The following is a 24,141-nucleotide window of genomic DNA, read 5'->3' as shown; positions in this document are numbered from 1 at the left end:
TTGAACTCTAAAATTTAATGAAAGATGGACACGGGGCCTTTAGTAGTGTCATATAATGGAAGGAACACTTTCAAGAGAAGGACTTCGTGTGGAACATATCTAATTAGTAAAATAAGACTGTTAGTACAAGGACTTCCCTATAATGTAGTTTAAACTAACTCTGATGATGTTGTTGCAAAAATGTTTGAGTTAGGATGTTCATAGAACCACCTAACCTAACCAAGTCTACAAAGAATAGTCTCGGAAGTGTTAGGGCTAGGCTGCGGATTGTAATTGTTACGAAAAATTGCAACAGCACCAGCAAACAAAAGAAAAATGAGAAAAAGAAACAACCCACAAAACACAAGATTTGTGAGGTTTGACAATTTGCCTACATCCTCAATGTCAGGTCACTGTCACTGGTTCCACTATTCAGAAATAAGTACAAGTAGAATGTCTTAACCCTTTATCTCTCACTCTCCTTGTATTTAATAGTTTTTTTTTTTTTTCAAAACGAGATTAATATATTTTATATGAGGATTTAGAGCGACCTTCATAAAACACAAAATTACATAAGTATCCATCTCAATAGAAAAATTTTCCTTTCTAGGGGCACTACCCCTGGACCCTTACTAGCTAACCAACTAGAAAAATTACCAATGGTGGGGGTGCACCCCTCCTCCGACTCCCCCACGAAGTCGCGAGCAAAATTTGCACCCAGATACTGCTCATGTAATGCTCTATACATTAAAAATCAAATTCCATATGCAAACAATAATTTTACAAAATCCAAACATGTGGCTCAAATGACAGTTTGAGAGTGCAAACTATTCGACCATATATATAATGGCAAAAAATAAAAAATAAACAACAATAAAGGAATAGAAGGTTGAATTTCGCATGTTATGGGTGTTGCTTTGATGTTAAGCTTCCTTAGATGAATTTTTTTTTTTTTTTTTTACAATTCAATCTCTATGTTTTGAGTAATTAATTAGAAATTTAAGTCATTTGCATTTATTATGCAAAGGTTTAATATCACTAGTACTTTTCTTTTTTATTCACTTCCTCCAAAAAAGAAAAAAAAAAAAAAAACTAAATCACCAACTGACTCAATCAACTTGATCCAAGCCAATCCAAATTGCATCCAATATAGTTTGACTTAGTTTTGAGCTTTTTCTCAAATGATCTAATTGATTTGATTGAAAATTTAAGCTAAATCCAACCCAACCCAACCCAACCCACTACCTACCCTAGTTCAAGTGACGAGACAACCTTATATATGTAAAGTATTTCCAACATCACTAGTGTATTGATTGACATAAATTTTATAAATGGGAAACTACATAAACTCCTCTTATGATTTAACCCAAAATCAACAAATCACCCTATGATTTTATTATAATCATTAACACCCCGCCCCCTCTCTCGAGGGTGATTTTTAAAACCATGAAAGTTATAACTTTGTCAACTCATGTTTACTCAAATGAGTTAAAATTACTAAAATGTCCTATATAATTAATCAACTAAGGAATAGGTGAGAGTAGTAGGGATCTTCCAATCACATTCATGGAAGGGCCAAGGATAAATCCAGGGTCATCATATATACCCTAACCTCAAATTTTCTTAATTAATATTAATATTTTTAAATTAATTTTATTAGTATTATATTATTATTCTCCTACATTTTTTAGGTTTATTAGGTATATCCTCAAATTCTTATTTCAATTTTATATCTAATGTATCCAATGGTTAATGTATATAATTATACTACTCCTAAAAGCACAAATCCTTTTTCTTGGTAGTCCATTGTAACAAAATATGTAATACCTATTTTTCCCTTAATATTTAAAAGGTTTTCAAATTTAATTACAAATACATCCATCTTTTATTACCCTTCCCTCGACTACAAACAAATGTTTTCCCAATCTTTCCATTTCTTGCCATTTCCTTTTCTAAATGATTCTTCTCCCAACTTTTGCATCTTCTCACATCTCATTTTTTGCCTTCTCCCTCCATTATATGTACATACATAAATAATAGTCTGAGAAAAGGGTCTAATATTTATCATGGAAAGCAGAGGCCGAATGTTGGAAGAAACAAAATAAAGCACCGCTATGAGTAGATTGTTGAAGAAATGAGGTTGTGATGATAATTTCACCTACTCTAGTGGCTGTCACTCTTGAAAGGAGGTGGGTTTAAGAATAGAGCTCTCACCATATAGGATCTTAATTTTGAAGACTGATAAAAACCTATCGGCAATATTAACACTTAAATTTCAATGAGATTATCACGATGCATATGATGATTATGGTCATAATGCTCTAAACAAGTATATATTCTTAATTAGATAATAATGTGGAATGTGGATTTTAAGATGTTTGATTTATATATATATATATATATATATATATATACACACATATATATATATGCGTGTGTGTGTGTGTGCGCGCGCGCGCGCGAGCGTGTGTGTGTAGAGACCTGAAAAATAGAAATGATAAGAAAAATAGAAGAAAAGAGGAAAATGGTTTGGTGAGGGCCAAACTGTCGACGGTTTTGGGAGAGCCTAAGAAAACCGTTGATGGTTATATTTTTACCGCGGCAAGGTTAAAGGTAAATAGTGAAAATTGGTTTGGTTAAAGACCAAAACGTCGATGGTTTTTTGTAAACCTAAGAAAACCATTGACAGTTTTTCTGTGGGACAGAACAGTATATAAGGCCTGCATGTAAATTTTCTTTGTAAATTTCTAAAGGCTCTCTCTCTCCTCTTTTAGCCATGAACTCTCTCTCTCTCTCTCTCTCTCTCTCTCTCTCTCTCTCTCTCTCTCTCTCCTCATTTTCTCACTCCACACCCTAGATCGACGATCAGACTCCGTATCTAAGGCCTAGAGGCGATCCTCATCATTTTAACTAGGACAAAATTGTGTTTGGAGGATCCTAGACACCACTCCAAAACTAAGCTAAGAGAGTTATTTTAAGTTTAAATAGTTATTGGGATTATGTGACTTAGGAATATTAGAATGGTATGCATTCTAGGATTGAGCTGAAAAATTGGGGTTTGTGGATTACAAGGTTTTGGTGCAAACACCATAGGTACGGGTTTAGGGCTCCTGTGGGCATTTCCTCAGGGAATGAGGTAAGGGTGATAAATATTGAATTGTTTGGAGTTTCATTAATAAAATGGAGTATGTGGGTTCAGGGAAAATGTGAATGTGATATTATTGTGGGATCACATGATTTCAAGATTCTTTAGTTCCAAACACCACGAGCGTGGGTATAGAGTTTTTTTAGCAGACCTCTCAATAATTAGGTGAGGGGAATAAGTTAAGCTAGTTAATTTCGGGAATTTTATCAATTAAAGTACAACATGTGTTTATGGGATTTTAGCATATGATTTACTGGATATTAAAGAATATAAAATCTAGAGTATGAGATTTGAATTTTACATCTATTATATGTTTGTGAAAATTCATAAATTTTGGGATACAGGAAAGTTTTACAAATGATATATATTATTTTTATATTGCAGGAAAATATAGTTTTTCCCATGTAGATTGTAGTATAAGAGTTTCATTTAAATTGTGTGGCATGAAAAATAGCATATATAGTATAGAGATTTAATAAATAAATTTTTACAGTTTTTACAGAACCATGATATTATAGTTCGTACAGAATCATGATTTACAGTTATTACAGAACTATGATATACAACTATTACAGAGCTATGATTTATAGTTATTACAGAATCATCGTATTACAGTTTATACAGAATCATGGTAAAATAGTAATATACAGAAATAGTATTATATAGTATCAGAACCTTGATGGATCAAAGCAGATCACAGAGCATGATATCGTAGCTAATACAATATAGATAGTGCAACCACACATCTCAGATAGAGTGTAGTGTTGACAGTCGATCGTGCCTCAATGAAGAGTAGAGTTGTTCCCTGGCAGTTCGGACCAAGTTGAGCAGGCCAATCGTACTACAAACATATTACAGTTTAACTTAACCTAGTAGGCCAACTAGAGATAAGTCTAGCCCATGGATAGCACAACCCGATCATGTGGGGTTAATTCATGATTACAGTTATCCATCCAGGGAAGCTTTCACAGTTATATAAATAAATGTATATAGTTTTAGAGAGAACATGAACTATCTATTACAATTAAAAGTATGTTCAAATAGAAAGCTTATTTTAAAAGGCATAGGTGTGAGTTATGATATGTTTTACATTTAAATGTTATTAATAATTATGTTATTCAAGTAAAACTCATTTGCCGCACACTTGTTGTAATTTATTTCGTCTTACTGAGAGGTGTCTCACTCCAGATATTCAAACTTTTCAGGTGATCCAGATAGGTGTGCGGAGCGATCTCTGATATAAAGGGAACTTTAGTACTGCTGTTGGAATTAGTGTGATCCCAATAGGGGGTGAATTGGATTTTAAAGCATTTTGGTTAAATTAAATATTTACGTCGATTCACCACATATTATATCCCATTCAATATAATAACGTGTATGAAAAAATGATTGAGCTATAAGTGTGAACATACACATGCAGCATATCTCATTTAAATAAAAGTGTGCATGCAAATAATTATAACTATAAATGAACAAGCATACACATGCTGAATTTAAAGGGCATAAATTAAATGAGATAAGGAGAGAGCGACACATGATACTTGTTATCGAAATTTGACCAAATCAGCTTACGTCCTCGCTTTGGGCATACCCCCCAAGGATTCCACTAAACTTACAACGAGCGGAACAGAAGCCTTTACAACCTCTCCTTACGGGGCGAGGTAAACTCCAGCTCAATTACAAGGTTGAGCCCAACTTGTCTCACTTACGGGACCGAGACTCCCTAATTCAATTAATGGGATGAACCCAACCGGTACAATATAAATCATTTCTGTACATATAACATGCTTCTGAAAATATAAGCAGAGATGTACACATTTAGTTTAAATACATGCACTCTCTAATGATATGCATTATACTCAGTAGAGTAAGGGTGCTATCAAATAATTTTGCACCAATAAAATGCACATGAAAAATGAGTATTATTGTTCTCTGATAAATATTTTTGCAAATAAAGAATATTTGCAGAATCTAGGAATTTAAACTTAAGAAAATATTTGCAGTATAAATAATTTTCTCCTAAAAAATATTTATCAAAGAAATAACCAGGAGAAAACCTAAGCAATACTCTCAAAAATGTTTTTCAAAGATTGAGTGCTAAGTGAGAATATATGCAAATAAAATGTCCTAAATAAAATACTCTCATCAAAAAATAATTTTGAAATAAAAGCATGAAAGAGAGTTAGAGAGATTTATGTAAAAGATTTTGCCCCAAAAGAATGATTTTATCAATAAAAATTGGTTTTGGCAGAACTTTGATTGACAAAGGTTTAGAAAGAATTTGGAGTTAATCAAAGTTGCTAATTTGAGTCATGGAGGGGGTATTTATAGATTTTCTGAAAATTATGACCGTTTGGGACACGCTCAGTATTTTGAAAAAGTTTAACTAAAAAATTAATGACATTTTAGCACTTAAAAATTTCCAACCCAAGAGGTTCGGTTGACCATATCACCAAGTTTGGTCGACCATGGATAATTTGAACTGCAAGTTTGGTCAACCATATCGGGGCGATTTTGAACCCTTCGTAGGTTCGGTCGACCAAGGCAAGGTTCGGTTGCCCATTCCTCTGGGTTTGGTCGACCGTGGCAAAAATAAACTACAAGGTTCGGTCGACCAAGTAGTTGGGTGTCAGACACGTGTTGGTTCGGTCGACTGAGGGCGGTGTGTTCAAATTGGAACGGTCGACCGTGCGAAGTCAAATGTTGACTTTTGACCATTCAGTCGATCGTGACTTTTATACTGCTAGAGGTTTGGTCGATCGGGCAAGTCAAAGTTTGACTTTTGGGCAAACAGTGGTTCGGTTGACCAAGCTAGTTATTACTGGTTTGGTTCAGTCAACCAAGGGCATTAATAATGAACATTTTGCCCAAAAAATCTAGCGTCAGTCGACCGAAATTGTTTTTGCCCCAATTTTGACCCTAAAGCTATTCCAAAAATTTTGTATGATTTTTATCTTTTTAGAAAAAAAGGTTTTTGGTGAAATGTGCTAGTCTGTAGGATCTAACTACGGTCATTTTGAGCATTCAAACATATCATGCAAATGCATACATTATTACAGACCAAAAATAAAAAATTAAATGTAATACAATTATAAAACAAATGTCTTCTTTTTTACTCTTCTATCTTTCGTGGAAAACGTCAGTTGATGTGAGCTTTTTGGCTTCCATTTTCCTCTTCTTCGTGTTCATTCTGAATTGAAAATCTGTTTAAAACACTAGGCACATACATAAAATACATATGCTTTGTCAGCATCAAACTCAAAAAGTTAACAATTGCCCTCGCTGAAGGGTAAGTGTTGTATTAGGAGATGTATTTTGAGTAGTCCCTAGGAGTTTTTGTGAATTTTCTGGGAGATGTATATGTATGTTTTGGGAAATACTAAAACCCTGGTATTGTAAATAAGGTTAATGTATGTATATATATATTTTTACGCTGCATAGGTGGTAAGTTTTGTGAACAGGTATCCTCAAGACCACTTGAGGTCTGAGATGTTATAGTGGATATTATTATAGGTATCAAAGTAATATTATATTGTTGCAGGATATATATATATATATATATATATATATATATATATATATATAATGGTAATAATTTTGGGGTTGTTATAGTGCGTGTGTGTGTGTGTGCGCGCGCACGCGCCTTGGATTTGTGGGGTCAAGCAAACGATTTGATTATTGCAATGTGTTGACTTTTTGAGTCCTATGCCATTTTGATAATGACAAATCACAGCATCTCATTTGTACGTTGAGTATTTGAACAGGTTTAAGTTTTAGAAGGCAAAAATGACCGATGCAAAATGGAAGCCATGAAGTACCTAAACAAGCACATATCTTGGAGCATTTCATGGAATATTGAAGAGAAAAGCATGAAGACCTTTTGTTTTTCAGTTGTAATGCTATTAGGTTTCAATTGTACATGCATGATCATTTGATTTAAATTGAAACTCTCATATGGCCATAGACTAACCCTAGGCACTCTATTTTTCATGAAAAAACTTTTTACTTAAAAATTAGAACTCATAATAGTACATAAGATATCAAAATAAGTTTTAAAGGCACTTTCATATACAAGACATGTTATGGTCTTTTGAAAAATCATTAGGACAAGTTTTAATCACCATTATACTCATTATATTTCATACACAACTTGTCCTAGCACGGCTAAATTCATTTAGAGGCTTGTTGGTGTGAAAAACAAGGGAATAGTTGACCAATGGCATGCATTCGTTGACTAATTAAACCAGTAGCCCTAATTGAGTTTCTGCCCAAGTGACTCATTGATGAATGACATTGACTCGTTGACGAATGGGTATGACTCGTCGACGAATGGAATTTGAGTCGTCGACAAAAAACTCCAGTAGCTTAAACAAGTTTTCAACCCAGCTAACTTGTCCATGAAAGGCATAATTCGTCGATAACTGAGGTTAACTCATCGACGAATGAAGTTCACTCGTCGACGATTAACAATGGGTAGAGCATCAAACGGCTATAAAACTGTTAGGTTTATTGAAATAAAATTATATTTTATTTCTCAATGGCCATAAAATGGCTATATTTCCAATTTTCCTATAAATACCAAGCCTATTCACTTGGAGAAGGTTAGAGAAACATTTGAGAAGTTTGGTTGAATAATCTTTCATTCTTATCCATATTTCAAACTCCATTTTGAAGATCAAATCCATATTTCTCCTACTCTTCTTGAAAAATTTTTTTGGAGAAAACATTTTGAGGGTTTCTTGAAAAGCTTTGAGCATATTTTTACACTTATATTTTCTGCATCAAAACTTTCTTATATTGGATATTTCAAAAGTCTTCTTGAGCATCAATTTCAAATTTCTCCTACCCTTCTTTTGAAAAATCTTTTGGAGAAAATATTTTGAGTTATCCTTGAAAGGTTAGAGCATATATTCACACTCATATATACTGCTTGAAAGCCTTCTTGCATTTAATATTTTAAAAGTCATTTGAGAAAAAATTATTTTCACCAAACTCTATTGAGCTTCAAATTTCAAATCATTTGAGAGTGCATTTAGAAATATTTTTCATTATACAATTCAGCTTTTGTAGAAGTATTTTCTTATACGCAAAATTATTTTCAAATCATTTTCATTTTGCGGTTGAGGTATAAAACCGTGCCAAATGAGGGGATATTATTTTAAGAGGTGGCTCTGCCTATAAAGAGTGGTGTACTGAGTGAAGGGATATTGTTCGGAGAGGTGTCTTCGCCAAGAAGGAGGAAACACGATGTGTACCGTGCTGAGTGTGGGGTATCACTTGGAGAGGTTGCTCCGCCTATAATGAGTGGTGTAATGGGTGGCTTTGCCCGATTTTAAAAGAGTGACATAGTGGAAATCCTTGAGTGGTTTGCTCAAGGCGAGAATGTAGGCGGGTATAGCCGAACCTCGTAAAAATCACGACATTGTTCTCTTTTTCCCTATATTTAAATTTTTGCACTTGTAGTTTTACATTTATTTTGTTTGATTGCTTATATATTGTTGTAACTATTTTACATACACACTTTTAATTTTGATTGGGATATTATTTGTGACTCGGTTAAATAATTAGAAAAAAGTTTTTAAAAATCAAATTCACCCCCCTTTTGGGATCACACAAATCCTCACACAATGTAACGATTTAACATTCTTTTTTTTTTAGGCAAATCAATTAAAATGCATATATAATGTTTCAAAAAAAATAAAGAACTACCAATATAAAGAATATTTATCATTTTTTATGAATTAAATGAAATGGGTGTGATTAAAAGTTGTTCAAAGGATAGATTTTACAACTATTAATATAACTTTGTCGCCTTTGTAAAAATTATTTAAAGAATTAACTCAACTCATTTTATTAGTTATGGAACTTTAAGTGCAAGAGAATTTTTATTTAGATATTTGTAAAGAAAATTATTTATTAGTTAATTTTTTATACCCGGTTTAGTTGTTTATATAAATATAAAAATTAATACTTTTAAATTAAATTTTAACCCATAAACAAATGAATACATGTGCAAAGCATGTGCACTCACTAGTATTCTTATAGGCAATGAGGAACATACCTAGGTTCTATCTAGACCTGACAAAGCAGATCAAGCCGGTTTATTCGTGATGGATAAGACAAATTATTAGGTGAAAAAATCATAATACATATTTGACTCGTTTAAGTGGTGGATTAGGCGGTTTCAGGTGATTATCATGGTGGATGGGAGGATAATCCGTCATTCTTAAATATAATTTTATTAATAATTTATATTTTTGTCATAATAATTTAAGTTGTATACGATTACTGGCGATTAGTTTGTGTATTAACTTTTTTAGTAACTATATCAATCATTCAATCATGTATACTAATTAACAACTCCTGACTCATGCAAGTAATACTCTAAGCAATAAAACATAATAAATTAGTTCCAATCCAACTTAAAATAGAAATTCAAACCGTGTGAGTCTAAAATCTAAACATTATAACTTCTTAAAGCATGTGAGTTTCTTTAAACACAACTATTTTAATCGTGTGAATTTTTCAAAATAAAACTATCAACAAACTAAAAAAATCTCAATCCATCCTTCAAATAACTTCAAAATCATTTGAATGCCTTGAATTAATTGAAATGCTTTCATTTGTGACATCAAAGCTTTCTTCTTCTCCTCCTCGTCTGCCTATCATGAAAAAATTCAAAATATAATTTAAGTTATGAATCGAATAACATGAATTGAACTTAATTAGCATCTCAAAAGTTACAAGTTATCAATCTAGAAAAAATATTTACAAATAATTTATTCAACACTATAAGTTAAAACAACAAATAAACAATAATTTATTGACTACATAATTTTCAAAGATAAATAGAAGCACTAGCTCTGCAGCCTGTGTTAGTGTAGTAACGTAGCTTGCACTAGTATAGTAATATTCAAATAAAGTCAAATAGAGCAAGATGATACACTAGATGAGGTACGACCTGCTCTTTCAACTTGAGCGATATCTTCAACAAGTTCTTCCTTATCTACAAAATCTTCAACTGCATTCAAAATTCAAAAGATAAATAAATAAATATTGCATAATGAATAGTAATTATAATAACATAGAAATATAATTAAATAAGCATACTTCCTCGACTATACAACCAATCATGAGTTAAAATGATAGTTTCAGCATTATCAGACGTAAGAGAACTACTTGACATATTTATCACTTTTCCTCCAATACTAATAATTCTGACGCAACAGTTGATATTGGAATTGATAAGATATCTCTTGCCATTCGAGAAAGAATTGGATACCTATATTCATGATTCCTCCAAAAGTCCAAAATATCTAATTCTTTATCACAATCTACCATCCGCTCTTTAAAAAACATTTCTAGTTCTGACATTGGAGCTTTTTCATCTTCCTTAACAAAAGCTTTAAAATCCTAAAAACAAGTATATAACAATAGAAATATAAAATTTTTTATAGATGTGTAATAAAAGTAAAATAAAATTTGTACTTAAAAAAACATCTTACTTTTCGTGTCACATTAATTGATGTTGCAATAGGTGTCATATGACTACGATCATGACTAGTAATTGCTTCAAAGGAAGGCATTTTCTTAGAAGTCGAAAGGGAGTGGTGCTTCATATACTCATAAAAAAGAGAATGCATCTCACGCTGGATGTCATTTACTCGATCTTTCCAAGAGATTGGTTGTACTTTTTTTAAACAAAAAGATACAAATTGTATCTTGAAACGAGGATCTAGAATAACAGTCATTGCCAAAATTTTACTATAATCTAACCAGTATTTGTTAAATTTCCCTTGCATTTGACTAGCCACATTCCTTAAAAAGATATCATTATCCAATGTCGCATTAAGTAAGGTTACTTGTATCTTCCATACTCATTGAAAGTAAAAATTTGCAGTTGGATAAGATGTCCTAAAAAAAATATTTGTTAAGTCATAAAAAACCTTCAAGAAACAAGTAATTTTCTCAATTTCCTTCCATTCATCATCATTTAGGCAAAACTTGAAATTCTCCTCACTAAACTTAAATTGACAAATAGCATCTCAATAGTACAAAGCACTTTCAAGCATCATATAAGTAGAATTCCACCTATGACAATATTGGAAAAATCCTCTCACACGTGGCACTCTCACCTTTTCATAACATTCATGAAGTCTAAACTTTCGATGTTGTGAATACTTCACATATTTGACATAATCTCGTATTTTGCCCACAACCAAATGAGATAATTTTTGGTCATCTTAGATAATGAGATTTAATATGTGAGTGCAACAACGAATATGAACAAACTTTCCTTCCCTTAGCAAAATATTTTTCAAGTTCATATTAGACTTCAAAAACTCTACAAAATAGTCATTGGATGTAGCATTGTCCAATGTTATGGAAAATAACTTCTTGTCTATACCCGAATTCACCAATAAGTCCATGACTTTGTTACTAAGTGCTAGACCAGCGTGTGGAGGTGGCATGCTTGAAAAACTCAACACTTTCTTTTAAAACTTTTAATTTTTATCCACAAAGTGTGCAACTAAACATAAATAGCCATCAATATTTAATGAAGTTCACAAGTCCAAAATAAGAGAAATTCTGCTGGAATTATTAAACAGAAGTTCACGAATGTGCTCTTTTTTCTTGAAAAAAACCTTCATAACATAAGCTTTTGGAGTATTTCTTATCACAAATTTTGTCTCTGGATTTAATTCTAAAGCTTATTCATGAATTCTTTTATACTCAATAAAAGAAAATGACAAATTGTATCTCACAATTGTCATTGCCAACTTTCTACGTTGTACAGCTTGATCAAGTTTTCGTATACGCAAAGACAACTTTCCATCACCTTAATTCATTAGCATTTGTTTTAGATCATTGTTTTTCTTTTCCACGTATTTTTTTATATGACAATGTAAGTTTGATGTCCCAAAGTTCTTACTATGGTAGAGATATTTTATAGGATAATACTTACATTGGGCATATTGTTTATCTACACTTTCAATCAACTCAAAATCTGTCCAAATATTACATGTTTTTTTCCTAACTCTTTTTACTTAGTGGAGTTGTTTCTTTTGTAGGTTCTATGTTTGATGATTTTGGCAACGGAACTTCTTCTTCACTCATTTCATCATTTTGATCAATTGAATTCCCTACTGATCAAGACAATTTTTTTTCCCCAAATCCTTCTAATGCACTGCAAAAAATTAAGAAATGAGATTAAATATTTTCATTTTATATTTATATTGAACATAATGAATCAAATGACCATAATATTTATATTAAAATGTGACTGCACAAAAAAATAAGAAACAACTTGCATCAAATTTTCAAACTTGAAACAATTAACTATAGTTGTTTTTTTCTTAAAAAAAAAAATTAATTGATTGTGTGAATGACAGTTGTAAATAATTTCATAAATGAGTGTTTGCCACAAGAACTAATACATCTCATCATTTAATGTAAATTTTTCCCAAGAAAATGAGGGATTCAAGTATTCAAATTTCATTTTTAGCAAAATGCAAAGCTCACTAAATTTCATTTACAAGAAAAAAACTCTTAAGGCTGTATTTGAATCAGGAACTTTATTTGAGATAAAGAAAAAAAAATTATTTTCTATTATATTTTTTCTCAAGATAAAAAAATATTAGAAATAAAAAATTACTTATATCATTAACCATTTAACCTGCAACTCATGTGATGAAAACAAAAAGCTCAAAATAGGTATAGATTTCCATTATCTCTTTTTTAAAAAAAAATTCAGAAAGACTAAAAGAAATGAGATGCAATAGAAAGGCAAACCACAAATTGATTGACTGGACTCTGGAGTCATTGGATGAGGCCGCTGGCCGCGAGGGAAGACAGGCGAGGCCACGAGGAAATAGTAACTGGCGAGAGACGAAGACAACTAGCGAGGTCGCAAGCCGCAAGGAACAAAGACGAAGACAACTGGGCGAGGCCGCAAGCCGCAAGGGAAGACAGAAGACTGGGTGAGCCGGTGAGGCCGCGAGGGAATCGGATCGTGGCCGCAATTGGCGACGGTAGTGGCCGTGGGTCGTGGGATGTGGCTGCGTAGAAGCACTGAAAATTAAAACAATTGCTTCCTGAATCCTGCTTTAGGCCGTGTGGGCTACTCGCCATAGGCTGTGAATACCTAGCATAAATAATGGGCCGTGTGGGCACTACCAGCGCACTGGGCTTTCCATACTTGGGCAGTGGGCTGTGGGCGCTTCACTTGGGCTGGGTTAATTAGTAACGGGTTTTTAAGTGATTTGGCGGATATCTGCCGGATAAAATCGACCCGACCCGTTAAGGAGGCACATATGAAAATTGAAAATCATATTCGACTTATTTAGCAAGCGGTTGATTATGAGTCGGTTAAAACGGATCGGGTGCGGGTTGGATTAATGGATTTTTATCCATTTTGTCAGGTCTAATTCTATCTCATAATAATGAGAACTCTAGTAAATAATTTGATTGTTGTTTAGAGGTTTAAAGAAAAAGGAATTATCATTAAGGGTATTTTTTTTTATAAAAATAATATTTTCCTCTAATATATTAATTTTTGTGAGAAACAATAATGACATTATAACTTTTCATAGTTTTGAAACCATTTAAGGGTTTAGTTTTCACAAAAAAAATTAGATGGTGGTTCAATGATTTTTTATCAAACCATTAAGTGGTTTATTTAATTTTATTTTTAAAATATAATATAATATAATTTATTTTGAAAGTGACCCTGAATTATTGAATGTCATTTTCCAAATAAAGTAATTTTTTTTCAAAGAAAGAAAGGAGGTGGTTGTGAGATTTGTTCCACGCTAAAAAAAAGAAGGAAAATTTTGCGACCTATCTAGTTTTGGATAACTTTTTTTATTTTAAATTTTTTAAAAATTGTAAAAATTTTAACTTATATTTATAATTTCAAGATTCATAGTAAAAAGTAAAGAGTATGTTTAGCTATACAAAACAATTTTTTCACTTTTATGTATAGATATAAAAAAAAAAAAACTTATTTTTCAATTTTCCAAACATTATATAAGAATGTTTGAAAATGAATTTTAAGGCTTAGATTTAGATTTGTGTAAATTTGAAAGAAATTCAATGCAACTTATACTATTTTTTTTTTTAATTTTTTATTTAAAAAAACACCCCAAATTTATTGATTGTTCTTATTTATGGCGGAGGAAAATCGTGGTTACAGACATGCCACAAGAGATTTACTGTAACGACCCGAATTAAATGGTAGTTAAATAATAAAAGAAAAGGGATATGGGAACCAGAAACAGAAGGAGGCCATCGACTTTGATGACGAACGCTTCGCGTTCGTCGACGACATTGAATTTTGGAAGGGCTTAGAAAAGGGGTTCAGTAGGACTTCGTCGACGAATATAGGGGATTCGTTGACGAAAGCTTAAGAGATTTCGTCGATGAACTCAGGGTTTCGTCGACGAGAAAATACCGAAAGGGGTTCTGAGGCAGCCTGAATTTCGTCGACGAATATAGGGCCTCGTTGACGAAATTTGTAAAGGACTCGTCGACGAAGAACGGGCTCGTCGACGAAATCCCCTATTTTATATATATATGAAAATACGAGTTTTAAAGTTTCATTAAGAAGCTAACTCACACTCTCTCTCCCTCCCCTTCGGTCCTCTCCCTTTCTTTCATTGATTTCGGGCCAGATATACGTCGGATCGACAATCCAAAGTCACCATGACGCTCCTGGCGGAATTCTCTCCAAATCCGCTGGAGCGGATCGTGGGAGAAAGCTAGTTGGAAATCATCCCAGAGTTGAGGTAAGATTTTTTAAACCATATTTGGTCTTGCGCTAGTTATAAGAAATGTCGTGCGCATGAAAATACTAAAGTTTAATACTGAGGGTTTTCAGTTTCGGAGTTTTGGTCAGGGAACCCCTCAAGTGTTAAACTTGAATGCTTTTGGGTGAAAAATTTTCTACTCAATATTTGGGTTTTTGACAGTTGAGGAAAATATTGTATGCTTCGAAATACTGAACTTTAATTTTGAGATTTTTCATTATCAGGGTGTTGAGTTAGGAACCCTGCGGGCGCGGGGCAGTTTTATTAGGGGCTTTACAGGAATCAGGTAAGAGGATAAACTAAACTAGTTTCTGTTTTTGAGAAAATGCTTATATATATATATATATATATATATATATATATATATATATCATTTGATTTATGGAAAATGTATATATATATATATATATATATATGTTTTATATTTGCAAAATACTGTGAAAATGAGCGTATGTTGAATATGTGGAAAATCTACTGTGTGGCATGAGTAGTAATGGTTGTGAGATACTATTTTTCTGGGAATGTGATTATGATATGAGTTTTATGATGGAAAATCGGCGTACGGGCCGAGATATTTTTACATACATGTGATTTTCCGGCGTACGGGCCGAGCTATGTGATGTGGTTTGCCAGCGTACGAGCCGTGCTATGTGATGTGGTTTGCCGGCGTACGGGCTGTGTTATGAGATGTGATTTGCTGGCGTACGGGCCGTGCTATGTGTTTATGGTTTGCCAGCGTACGGGCTGTGCTATGTGTAGTTGGTGTACGGGCCGAGCTATGATAAAATGTGTAATACTGGCGTACAGGCCGATGATTTTCATGATACACGTATATATGTGAAATGATATGATTGATGTGAAAATAAATGATATGAGATATTTATGTATCACGGTTTCAGTATATGTATATGATATCAGAACCTAGTTGGTTTGGTCTAGACTAGCATTTGCACGGTACCGTTGTTATGTGTCCATGGTCTTCGTGATCATGATATTTGTGTTAATGCCGCTGTACGGAGTGGTGTGAAATTGTATGGTCGATGTGGTTATTTTAAGAAGTGTGCTGTTATCGCCCCTAGTGTACGGACCAGTCTGGGTAGACCCATCGGACCTACAGACTAGATTATTGACTTGACAGTGGTCGGCCAACCATTGTCAGGTCCCGCCTTCGGGCCACATAACCCAGTCATGTGGGAATATTACATGACAATAGCCAGCTAACCTACTAGGATTGTTTTTATGTTATTATTATTATTATATGAGATGAGATATGTTATGAAAATACAGTATGTTCTACCATGTTAATTTATATATATATATATATGTTTTCCCAGATTTGATGAAACAATACTAAATGCGTTATATATGATATATGTGGAACATAAATTACTCATATTGCCACACACTAGTATTAGTTTATTTCTCTTACTGAGAGGTGTCTCACCCCTAAATCTTATTAACTTTTCAGGAGCCCCGGATAGGAGAGCGGGAAAAGCCCCGCAGAATTAGTGTTGTTCATCTACCCTTTGCGAAGGGTAAGTTTTTGATAGGGACAGTCAGATTTTTGTGGGAATTGTCCCTAGATTTATTTTTGGGATGTATATAGTGAGAGATAGTGTTTGTAGTACTCTGATATATGTTATGCACATTATGATGAGATGTATATGATTTTATATTTTCTACTGCGTAGGTTTCTACTGTAAGTTCTGTTATATCCTTAACACCCACGGGTCCAGGTGGATGGTGACCTGCTGAGTTAGAGTGCATGACGTTGATTTTTATCGAAAAAAAATAAAAATAAATATATGTGAAAATGAGCAGGTCGTGACATTTACAGATAAACAAGCAAAACCATCCCAGGCCACAAAACCAAAATGAGCCTAACGAAACCCGTACCAATACCCATCTAAAACAAACTAAACAAGACCATATGAATCAAAACAAAACAAACACAAACAAAAATAAATAACTTGTAAACTGATGTCAAGTACCTGCAAAACAAAAACCTGAGGAAAATAAGGAGAACCAAATGATGACAAAGAATTAAGTAAAAATCTAGAAAAAAAAAATATTTCTATTTTTTTATCCAAATTTTAGATAATTTGAAAATAAGGTGACAATTTTGTAATTATTTAGAAATAAAAAATAAAACTATCCTCACAAGAATGTAGTGTCAAAAGTTTTTATTATTTTCCATTTTTTTTACATATGAATGTTGTAAAAATGAAATATTAACTTACTTTCTCATAGTTCTTGAAAAAAATAAAAATAAAAAATATTTTCCACATAAATAAGCCCCTTAAATTTGAAAGTTTGTAAATTCCAATAAAATATAATACAAAATTATATTGTTATGCTCCCAAATAAATTTGGCAAAGCGAATCAGCTTGGATAATCCATGGCTAATTAGACAGAATATCGGGTGAGGATATTATAGTCCATATCCAACTCAATTAAATTGCATATTTATGGTGATTTGGATCAAATAATCTGTGGCGGATGACTTATAATTTGTCATTTCCATTCTTAACATAATTTTTTTAACGATCTATTTTAACAATTTATTTTGTAACATAATAACTAAAGTTATTTTTAAAATTATAATTTAGTAATTATTAAACATTTAATAACTAATTACAAAATTATACTTTTTAAAATTTTCAGATTATGACCTTAGGGACTTTTGTTTTGATCATGAAAAAATTGGGTATTTGAGTTGAGTTTCAATGTGAGCATGGGGCAGAATTATAGACACATATAGTAATGCAAGAGTAGGAAGTATGGAACTAGACATTGACCAATGTAACTTATGTTAATTGAATTGATGCCTAATAAGCATAAACATATGAGATTATGGACATTAATTGTTAGCGGATAGGCGATATCCATTGGATAAAATCCTAAATCTGCCATCCGACTAATTTAGAGGCAGATGAAAAAAATTAAACCATATTGGACTCATTTGATGTGTGAATTGGCTATGAGTCGATTTAAGGGAGTATGATTTGGTTTGGATTAATAAATTTTTATCCATTTTACCAAGTCTACTAATTCCCTTGTTGATCGTTCTATTGTAATTCAGAACAAAGTGTAGCTCTCTGCCAAAAACAAAAACAAAAACAAAAACAAAAATAATAACAGAACAGAAAACAAAGCTTGAATGAGGAATCCAGATTTGGAAATGGAAATATAAGACCAAACAGAAACGAAGCAGCACAAGATTAGGTAACACTACTAATGAAAAAATGGAAAATGTCTGGCTATATATAACATATGCAACACCAAAAGGTAACCCCTCAATTTTGATGAAAAAAATGAAAGAGTCCTCAGTGGTCTTTGAAAATTTACAACTTATAGCTGGCTTAGACAAAAAGGAAACAAGAAAAATATTCTATCTTCATTTTACTAATTACACGAGTTTTCTTTTATCCTCAAATGAATGTAGAACTGAAGACAGCCACTGGCTGGTTTCTTATTACTAATTTGTAATCACTTCATCTTTCCTTGGCACATCAATTCCAATCAGAAGCTCCACAATTTTACTCATAGAGGGCCTGGCATCTCGATCATCACCTATGCAAAGCAGAGCAACACTGATCATCTCTCCAAGCATCTCACTATAGTTGGTGTAGTCCTGGCTCACTCTAGGATCTATTACTTCCTCAAGCCCTTCCTCTCTCATCTTCTGCATAACCCATTGAACCAAGGGGTTAAGCTCATGCTCATGGGGCCTTTCCAATTGGAAGCCCCATGAGCTCCGTCCTGTCAGTAATTCCAATAGCACAATTCCGTAACTGTAAACATCTGCCTTTGCATTGATTTGTATGTTCTTCATCCACTCTGGAGCCAAATACCCTCTAGTGCCGCGAACCTTGGAGAAGCCCTTCTCTTGGATGTCCTTAAAAAGCTTTGACATACCAAAGTCTGCAACCTTTGGCTCAAGACGGTCATCTAGTAATATGTTTTGAGGTTTTACGTCACAGTGTAGAACCCACTCCAAGCACTCTTCATGAAGATAACACAAGCCCTTTGCAGCCCCAAGGGCAACGTTATACCTATGCTCCCATCCTAAACTACTGGCTGAATCTGAAAACAAGATTTTATCCAGAGACCCATTTTCCAAGTACTCATAAACCAACATCTTGTGTACACCCTCAGCACAGAAACCCAACATCTTCACCAAGTTCCTGTGATTGATTTTTCCTATGATGCTCACCTCTGCCCAGAATTCTCTCTCTCCTTGCAAAATGCCTTCCAGCCTTTTCACAGCAACAACCCTGTCATTTTCCAAGACCCCTCTGTAGACACTCCCAAAACCCCCCTTTCCTATTTCTTGCTTGAAGTTCCTAGTCGCCTTTTTTAGCTCTGCAAAGGTGAAGCGCTTGAAGCCCATAGCCAGAACAATGTAACCCATGTTCCCCAATTCCTCTTGAACCTGATTTCTGAAAAAATACCACCAACCTAAACCAATGCAGATCATTTCAATAACTGCAATGGAACCCACAAACCCAATGAGGTATTTCATGTACGAGTTAGTGTTGGTTTTTTCCACAGAAGTATTATCGCTTGTAAGCACCAAATCTGCAGTTGAACAGTTCAACTCAGTATATGTTTTCACCTTCGAAAGTTCTGCCTGAGAGATGATTCCTTTTGGAACTTTTAAATGCATAGTAATTTGGATACTTGGCTTTTGAGATCCATTTAAGAGTTCCATTTTTGGATAGCATTGTCCTTGCCCATTCAGTGTATATCCAAAGCCCTTGCATTTACAGTCACTAAGGCAGGCATTCCTGCATGCTTCAAATGTTACTCCTGCGCCATATGTTTCCATGTCATATCCAAAGTAATCTGTATAATGAAGCTCCATAAAGTCCAGATCAACTTGATTACAAGTTTGATTGAACCAAGGCGTGCAGCCTTTGGACCAGTCTGAAGAATCAGCCCTAAAGAAACCATACGGGCAACTGCAAGAAGCTAAGGGATTGTAGCTGCAAATACCATACGCTCCACACAACCCATGGACCCCACAAACATCTAGACCAGAAGGAAACCATGTGATCTCCCAGAGCCCGGTCGATTCATCTAGGCTATACAATCTCAATATCCCATCATAATCCAAAGTTAACCGCCGTTTAGGACCAAGCCCATAATTAGATGCATCGAATCTCAAGTTATCACTTGAACTGAACCTCCCTTGTTTATTTAGAGTTGCTACCCTAGAGCTATTGTAAGGTGTTCTGCCATTGACAAACACAGTGAAAGCAGAATTTGGCCAATAGACACTTGAAACCAGAGGCCCATCATAGATGAGATTTAAGACATTATTATCGTCGAATTTGAAGTTAAAGAATCCAGATAAGTACGTACTTTTACCCCTCATCGAGACCAAGGTTGTGTTCTTGTTAAAGGGCTGTGTTGGAAGGAGCGTTTCTGTGGGATAATCAAAGCTTTCCCAAATCACCTCCTCTGCTTGGTTGATCAGTACCAGATTTCCCGTTTCAAGAAGCCTAGCTTCCACATACTCAACTGAGACTGTGTTGGTCGACCACACGATCAAAGAATCTGCATCAGTCAACACCAGATTGCCATTTCTATGAAGGGTAAGTTTAGAGCGCTTCCCGTTAACTGGCTTGTCTCTGTTGGCCATCCACGCAACTGTTTTGTTAGCAGAATTAGTGAACCAGATTGAATAGCAAAATGCATTTTTTCCCACCTTGTAAAATCCACTGGAGAATGACCCGTTTGATGAAACCAAGAAGTCACTTTCCTTCTCGACGGACAAAGAGCTTCCAAGGCTTAAACTCAGCATTCCCCGTGGCCCTGCGAGTGCCCAAGCCACTGCCGGAGCAGCTAACAAGAAAAAGAGCAGGCCAAATGCTTTCTTTGTGGGGGTTTTGAATGGGCTTATAGCTCCAGAAATGAGTCTTAACTGAAGCTTTAACATGGATGTGAGATTGCCTTCTGAACATAGGCAGAATCATGCAAGCTAAATGTCTTTAAATATGCAAAGAGGAAAACAGATCTTTCTTGACCAGATGACTGGAAAAAAAAAAAGAAGAAGATTATTTGTTATTAAATTTAGCTCAAAAATTAGTTCATTCTCATGTTGTAATATTCCATTCAAACTCTTTAAGTTGACCAGCAAGATAGAAACCATCTTCTCCAATTGGCTATTCCAAATGCCATCGATCAAACAGTAAATGGTGGCTGTTTGTTTTATTTGTTTATATCAAATTTACTACTGGCTGGATACATGTAATCCGCGAACAATGCTTCCGGCGTGGAGGACCTGGAGGTAGTTCTGGTCTCCGAAACCATCAAGTTGCCAACTTCAGCTAAGAATAGTATGCTGTCTTGGTGCAGTAATTTTCAAGTCCTGGCAATTGATTGACCTGTCTCTGTTAGCCATTGAGGCAACAGTTCTGCGCAAGAAGTTTCTGGTCTATGAAGCAGCAGAAAAGAAGAAAATAGAAGTGATGAGGAATAGGAAATGCTGACACAAGTTTCTTCCCAGAGGTTAGGCCAAGGCTCTTCAAGTGTTCCTTGTCAACAACCAAAAAAGAAAGGGATGCTGGAGGACTCGGCAATGCTTTAGTAAAAAAAAAATGTGGTTACGGTAAGCTGACCACATGAAGAGCCCTTGCCAAGTTTCACATGGTGGCAAGACCCCCAAGCCACGAGGGACCACCATTGCCTTACTCTGGCTTAGATCTAACAAAGTCACCCCCATGCGTGTTGGCGTGAGTTGTCGTTAATTAGAGAGATTCTAGGAAAAGCATTGATTGTAAATCCCCTCTATCAAGGCCTTGATTGTAAATCCCTTAATACAAGGGACAACCCTAAATCTAGCCTTATAGACCAAAAGTATAAATCTTCTTTTATATAACTACCTACTATTCCGTGTAATATTTATTGTGAAATAAACACAAAATTTTTTCCTTGATTTTAACATGGTATCAGAGCTAATTTCAATTATGTACCTAGCTTTTCCCTAACCCTACCAGTGCCTACTCTACTACCGCACCCAACAAAGCCTCATTGATTGATGGTGATTCTACAGTCATCAAGATTTTGGTCGTCCATTGCTTCAATGGCTTCTTTCATCTACTAAAGGTCACAAATTCGAATCCTCCGTAGTGCCTTGACTTTCCAGTTTCCCAAGATCCCTCGACTTCCCAATTTCCCGATTGATTATAGCTCTTTGATTCTCTATAAGGATTGAAACCCGACGTCAAGATTGCTCGTTGGTAGCCCATTCGAGCCCTCTGACGAAGCACCGTGTTCCCTTCCATAGCACCACCACCTTGTTTGGCTTTGGAAAGCCAATGTCAGGATTGCTCGTCGGTAGGCCATTCAAGCCCTCCAACAAAGCATTTGTGTTCCCTTCCGCTGCACCCAACAACAACAGCATCCTACTGCTGTTTTCATATGCCCAACCCTCCAATGAAGCATCCGTGTCCCATTTCGCCGCACCCAACAACATTTTGCCACTGTTTTTATGTGCCCAGCTATCACACCCCAACCCCGTATGTGGGTCCCAGGTGTGAATATAGTAACCTAACTTGTCTCTGTATCAATTAAACATACATGATACGATACTAAATGAGGGTTCGACCCCGTGGGGTTCACGTACACCCTATACACATTCACATACATATCCATACTCATCAAATATGCAGCGGAAATGTTCTTTCTATACATACATCATACCATACCAGAGTCTATACATAACTGGAAATATACATCCCAAAATACAATACATGCTTTGGGTGTCCACAAAACCGAACACTGACAACTCGGTTACAAAAGTCGTACCTACATAAGTACTAAACGTAGTTAAACAACACCCCCGCTTCTAAACGCTAGGATGCTAGTTTCGACTACCTAAAGGACCTGAAAAACATTTGTATATTTGAGGTGAGACACCTCTCAGTAAGAAAGAAAACAGGTTATATCAGTATATGGCATATGAGTGTTATTTCAGCGTAAAACATAACACAATACAATACAGTTCAATACATTTCAATACAGTTCCAGTATTTTTCACAAATTTGTTCCAATACATATAATACCCAAACATACGGTTAGTGTCGTCACACTAAGCACCCAATTACCCTACGATGACCGAAGCCTCACATTGATAACGTTTTCAATACGAGCACCCGATAACCTATGATAACCGAAGCCCCACAGCGATACCATTGCCACTACGATGTAGCACACACCCATCGGTGACCAGCCGGAAAGAACAGGCGATATTTCACACCCTCGGATATAGAGTCGGACACTCTCGCCCACGGTAATTAGTTGAGACATGGCGTCAGCATAAGACAGTATTTAGCCGCCACTAGCTGATTCAGCGTACGGTAATTAGCCACCACTAGCTGATTTACAAAACCTAGAACAATTTTGAAACTTATGTCCCTATACACGTCAGCGTATGATAATTAGCTGCCACTAGTTGATTTTACAAAACCTGGAACATTTTTACATACAACAATTCATTCCACACTTATTTGGTATATAGTAAATCATATTGTTTTCAGTTCAAGAATACAGTTTAAATACAAATATGGGTACAGTCATCTCAATACTGTAGTTTTAATACAACATACTATTTCTACAATAAAATAGAGATAATACCTGAAACCCCCAAATTTTCTCGAAAACTGTAACCTGAAAATCTCGTATTTTCACTCGATAGATTTTCCCAAATAAGTAACCAAAACATATATATATACGATCGTAAAACAGGTTTACTGATCTTGATTTCAAAAATAAACTGATATAAACAGAATCCCCTTACCTTTTCCCGAATACCAAACTACGAACTCTACGGTTCCAAAGCTACAAACTGAAACACCAAAACATAAACAACCAAGAACAATACTTCCTTACAATTCTTACTACTACACATATACCGAAACGAAACTGAAATAGGACCCTTACCTTAGTTTTTGGGTCAAAACCCAAAAATCCCCGAAACGACTTTTCGATCTGCTAAAAACGTAGAGGTTCCTCCCCTGATCCATGCAGTAATGTCGGATCGTTGAATCAAGCGACAAACAATGAAGAATTGAAGAGAGAAGGAGAGGTTTCATTGGTTCTAGAGAGAGAGAGAGAGAGAGAGAGAGAGAGAGAGAGAGAGAGAGAAAGAGAGAGAGAGAGAGAGAGAGTTTTGGCTTACTTAGCTAAGAAGCAAATGAAACA

The 24,141-nt window shown here is 34.7% G+C and overlaps 1 protein-coding gene across 1 annotated transcript; it reads right to left on the bottom strand.

The window, feature by feature from the left end:
- Positions 1-18,169: 18,169 nt before the first annotated feature.
- LOC131159862 (putative receptor protein kinase ZmPK1) lies at positions 18,170-20,984 on the bottom strand. The gene has a single exon (XM_058115057.1). It carries the CDS (start codon positions 20,873-20,875, stop codon positions 18,410-18,412), a length of 2,466 nt encoding a protein of 821 aa, XP_057971040.1. The 5' UTR covers positions 20,876-20,984; the 3' UTR covers positions 18,170-18,409.
- Between the last annotated feature and the right edge of the window lie 3,157 nt (positions 20,985-24,141).

The sequence above is a fragment of the Malania oleifera genome, chromosome 7 (genome assembly GCF_029873635.1).
Source record: "Malania oleifera isolate guangnan ecotype guangnan chromosome 7, ASM2987363v1, whole genome shotgun sequence".
NCBI classification, from domain to species: Eukaryota; Viridiplantae; Streptophyta; class Magnoliopsida; order Santalales; family Ximeniaceae; genus Malania; species Malania oleifera.
The sequence above is the reverse complement of the archived record's forward strand: the minus strand, read 5'-3'. Positions and strand labels throughout refer to the sequence as shown.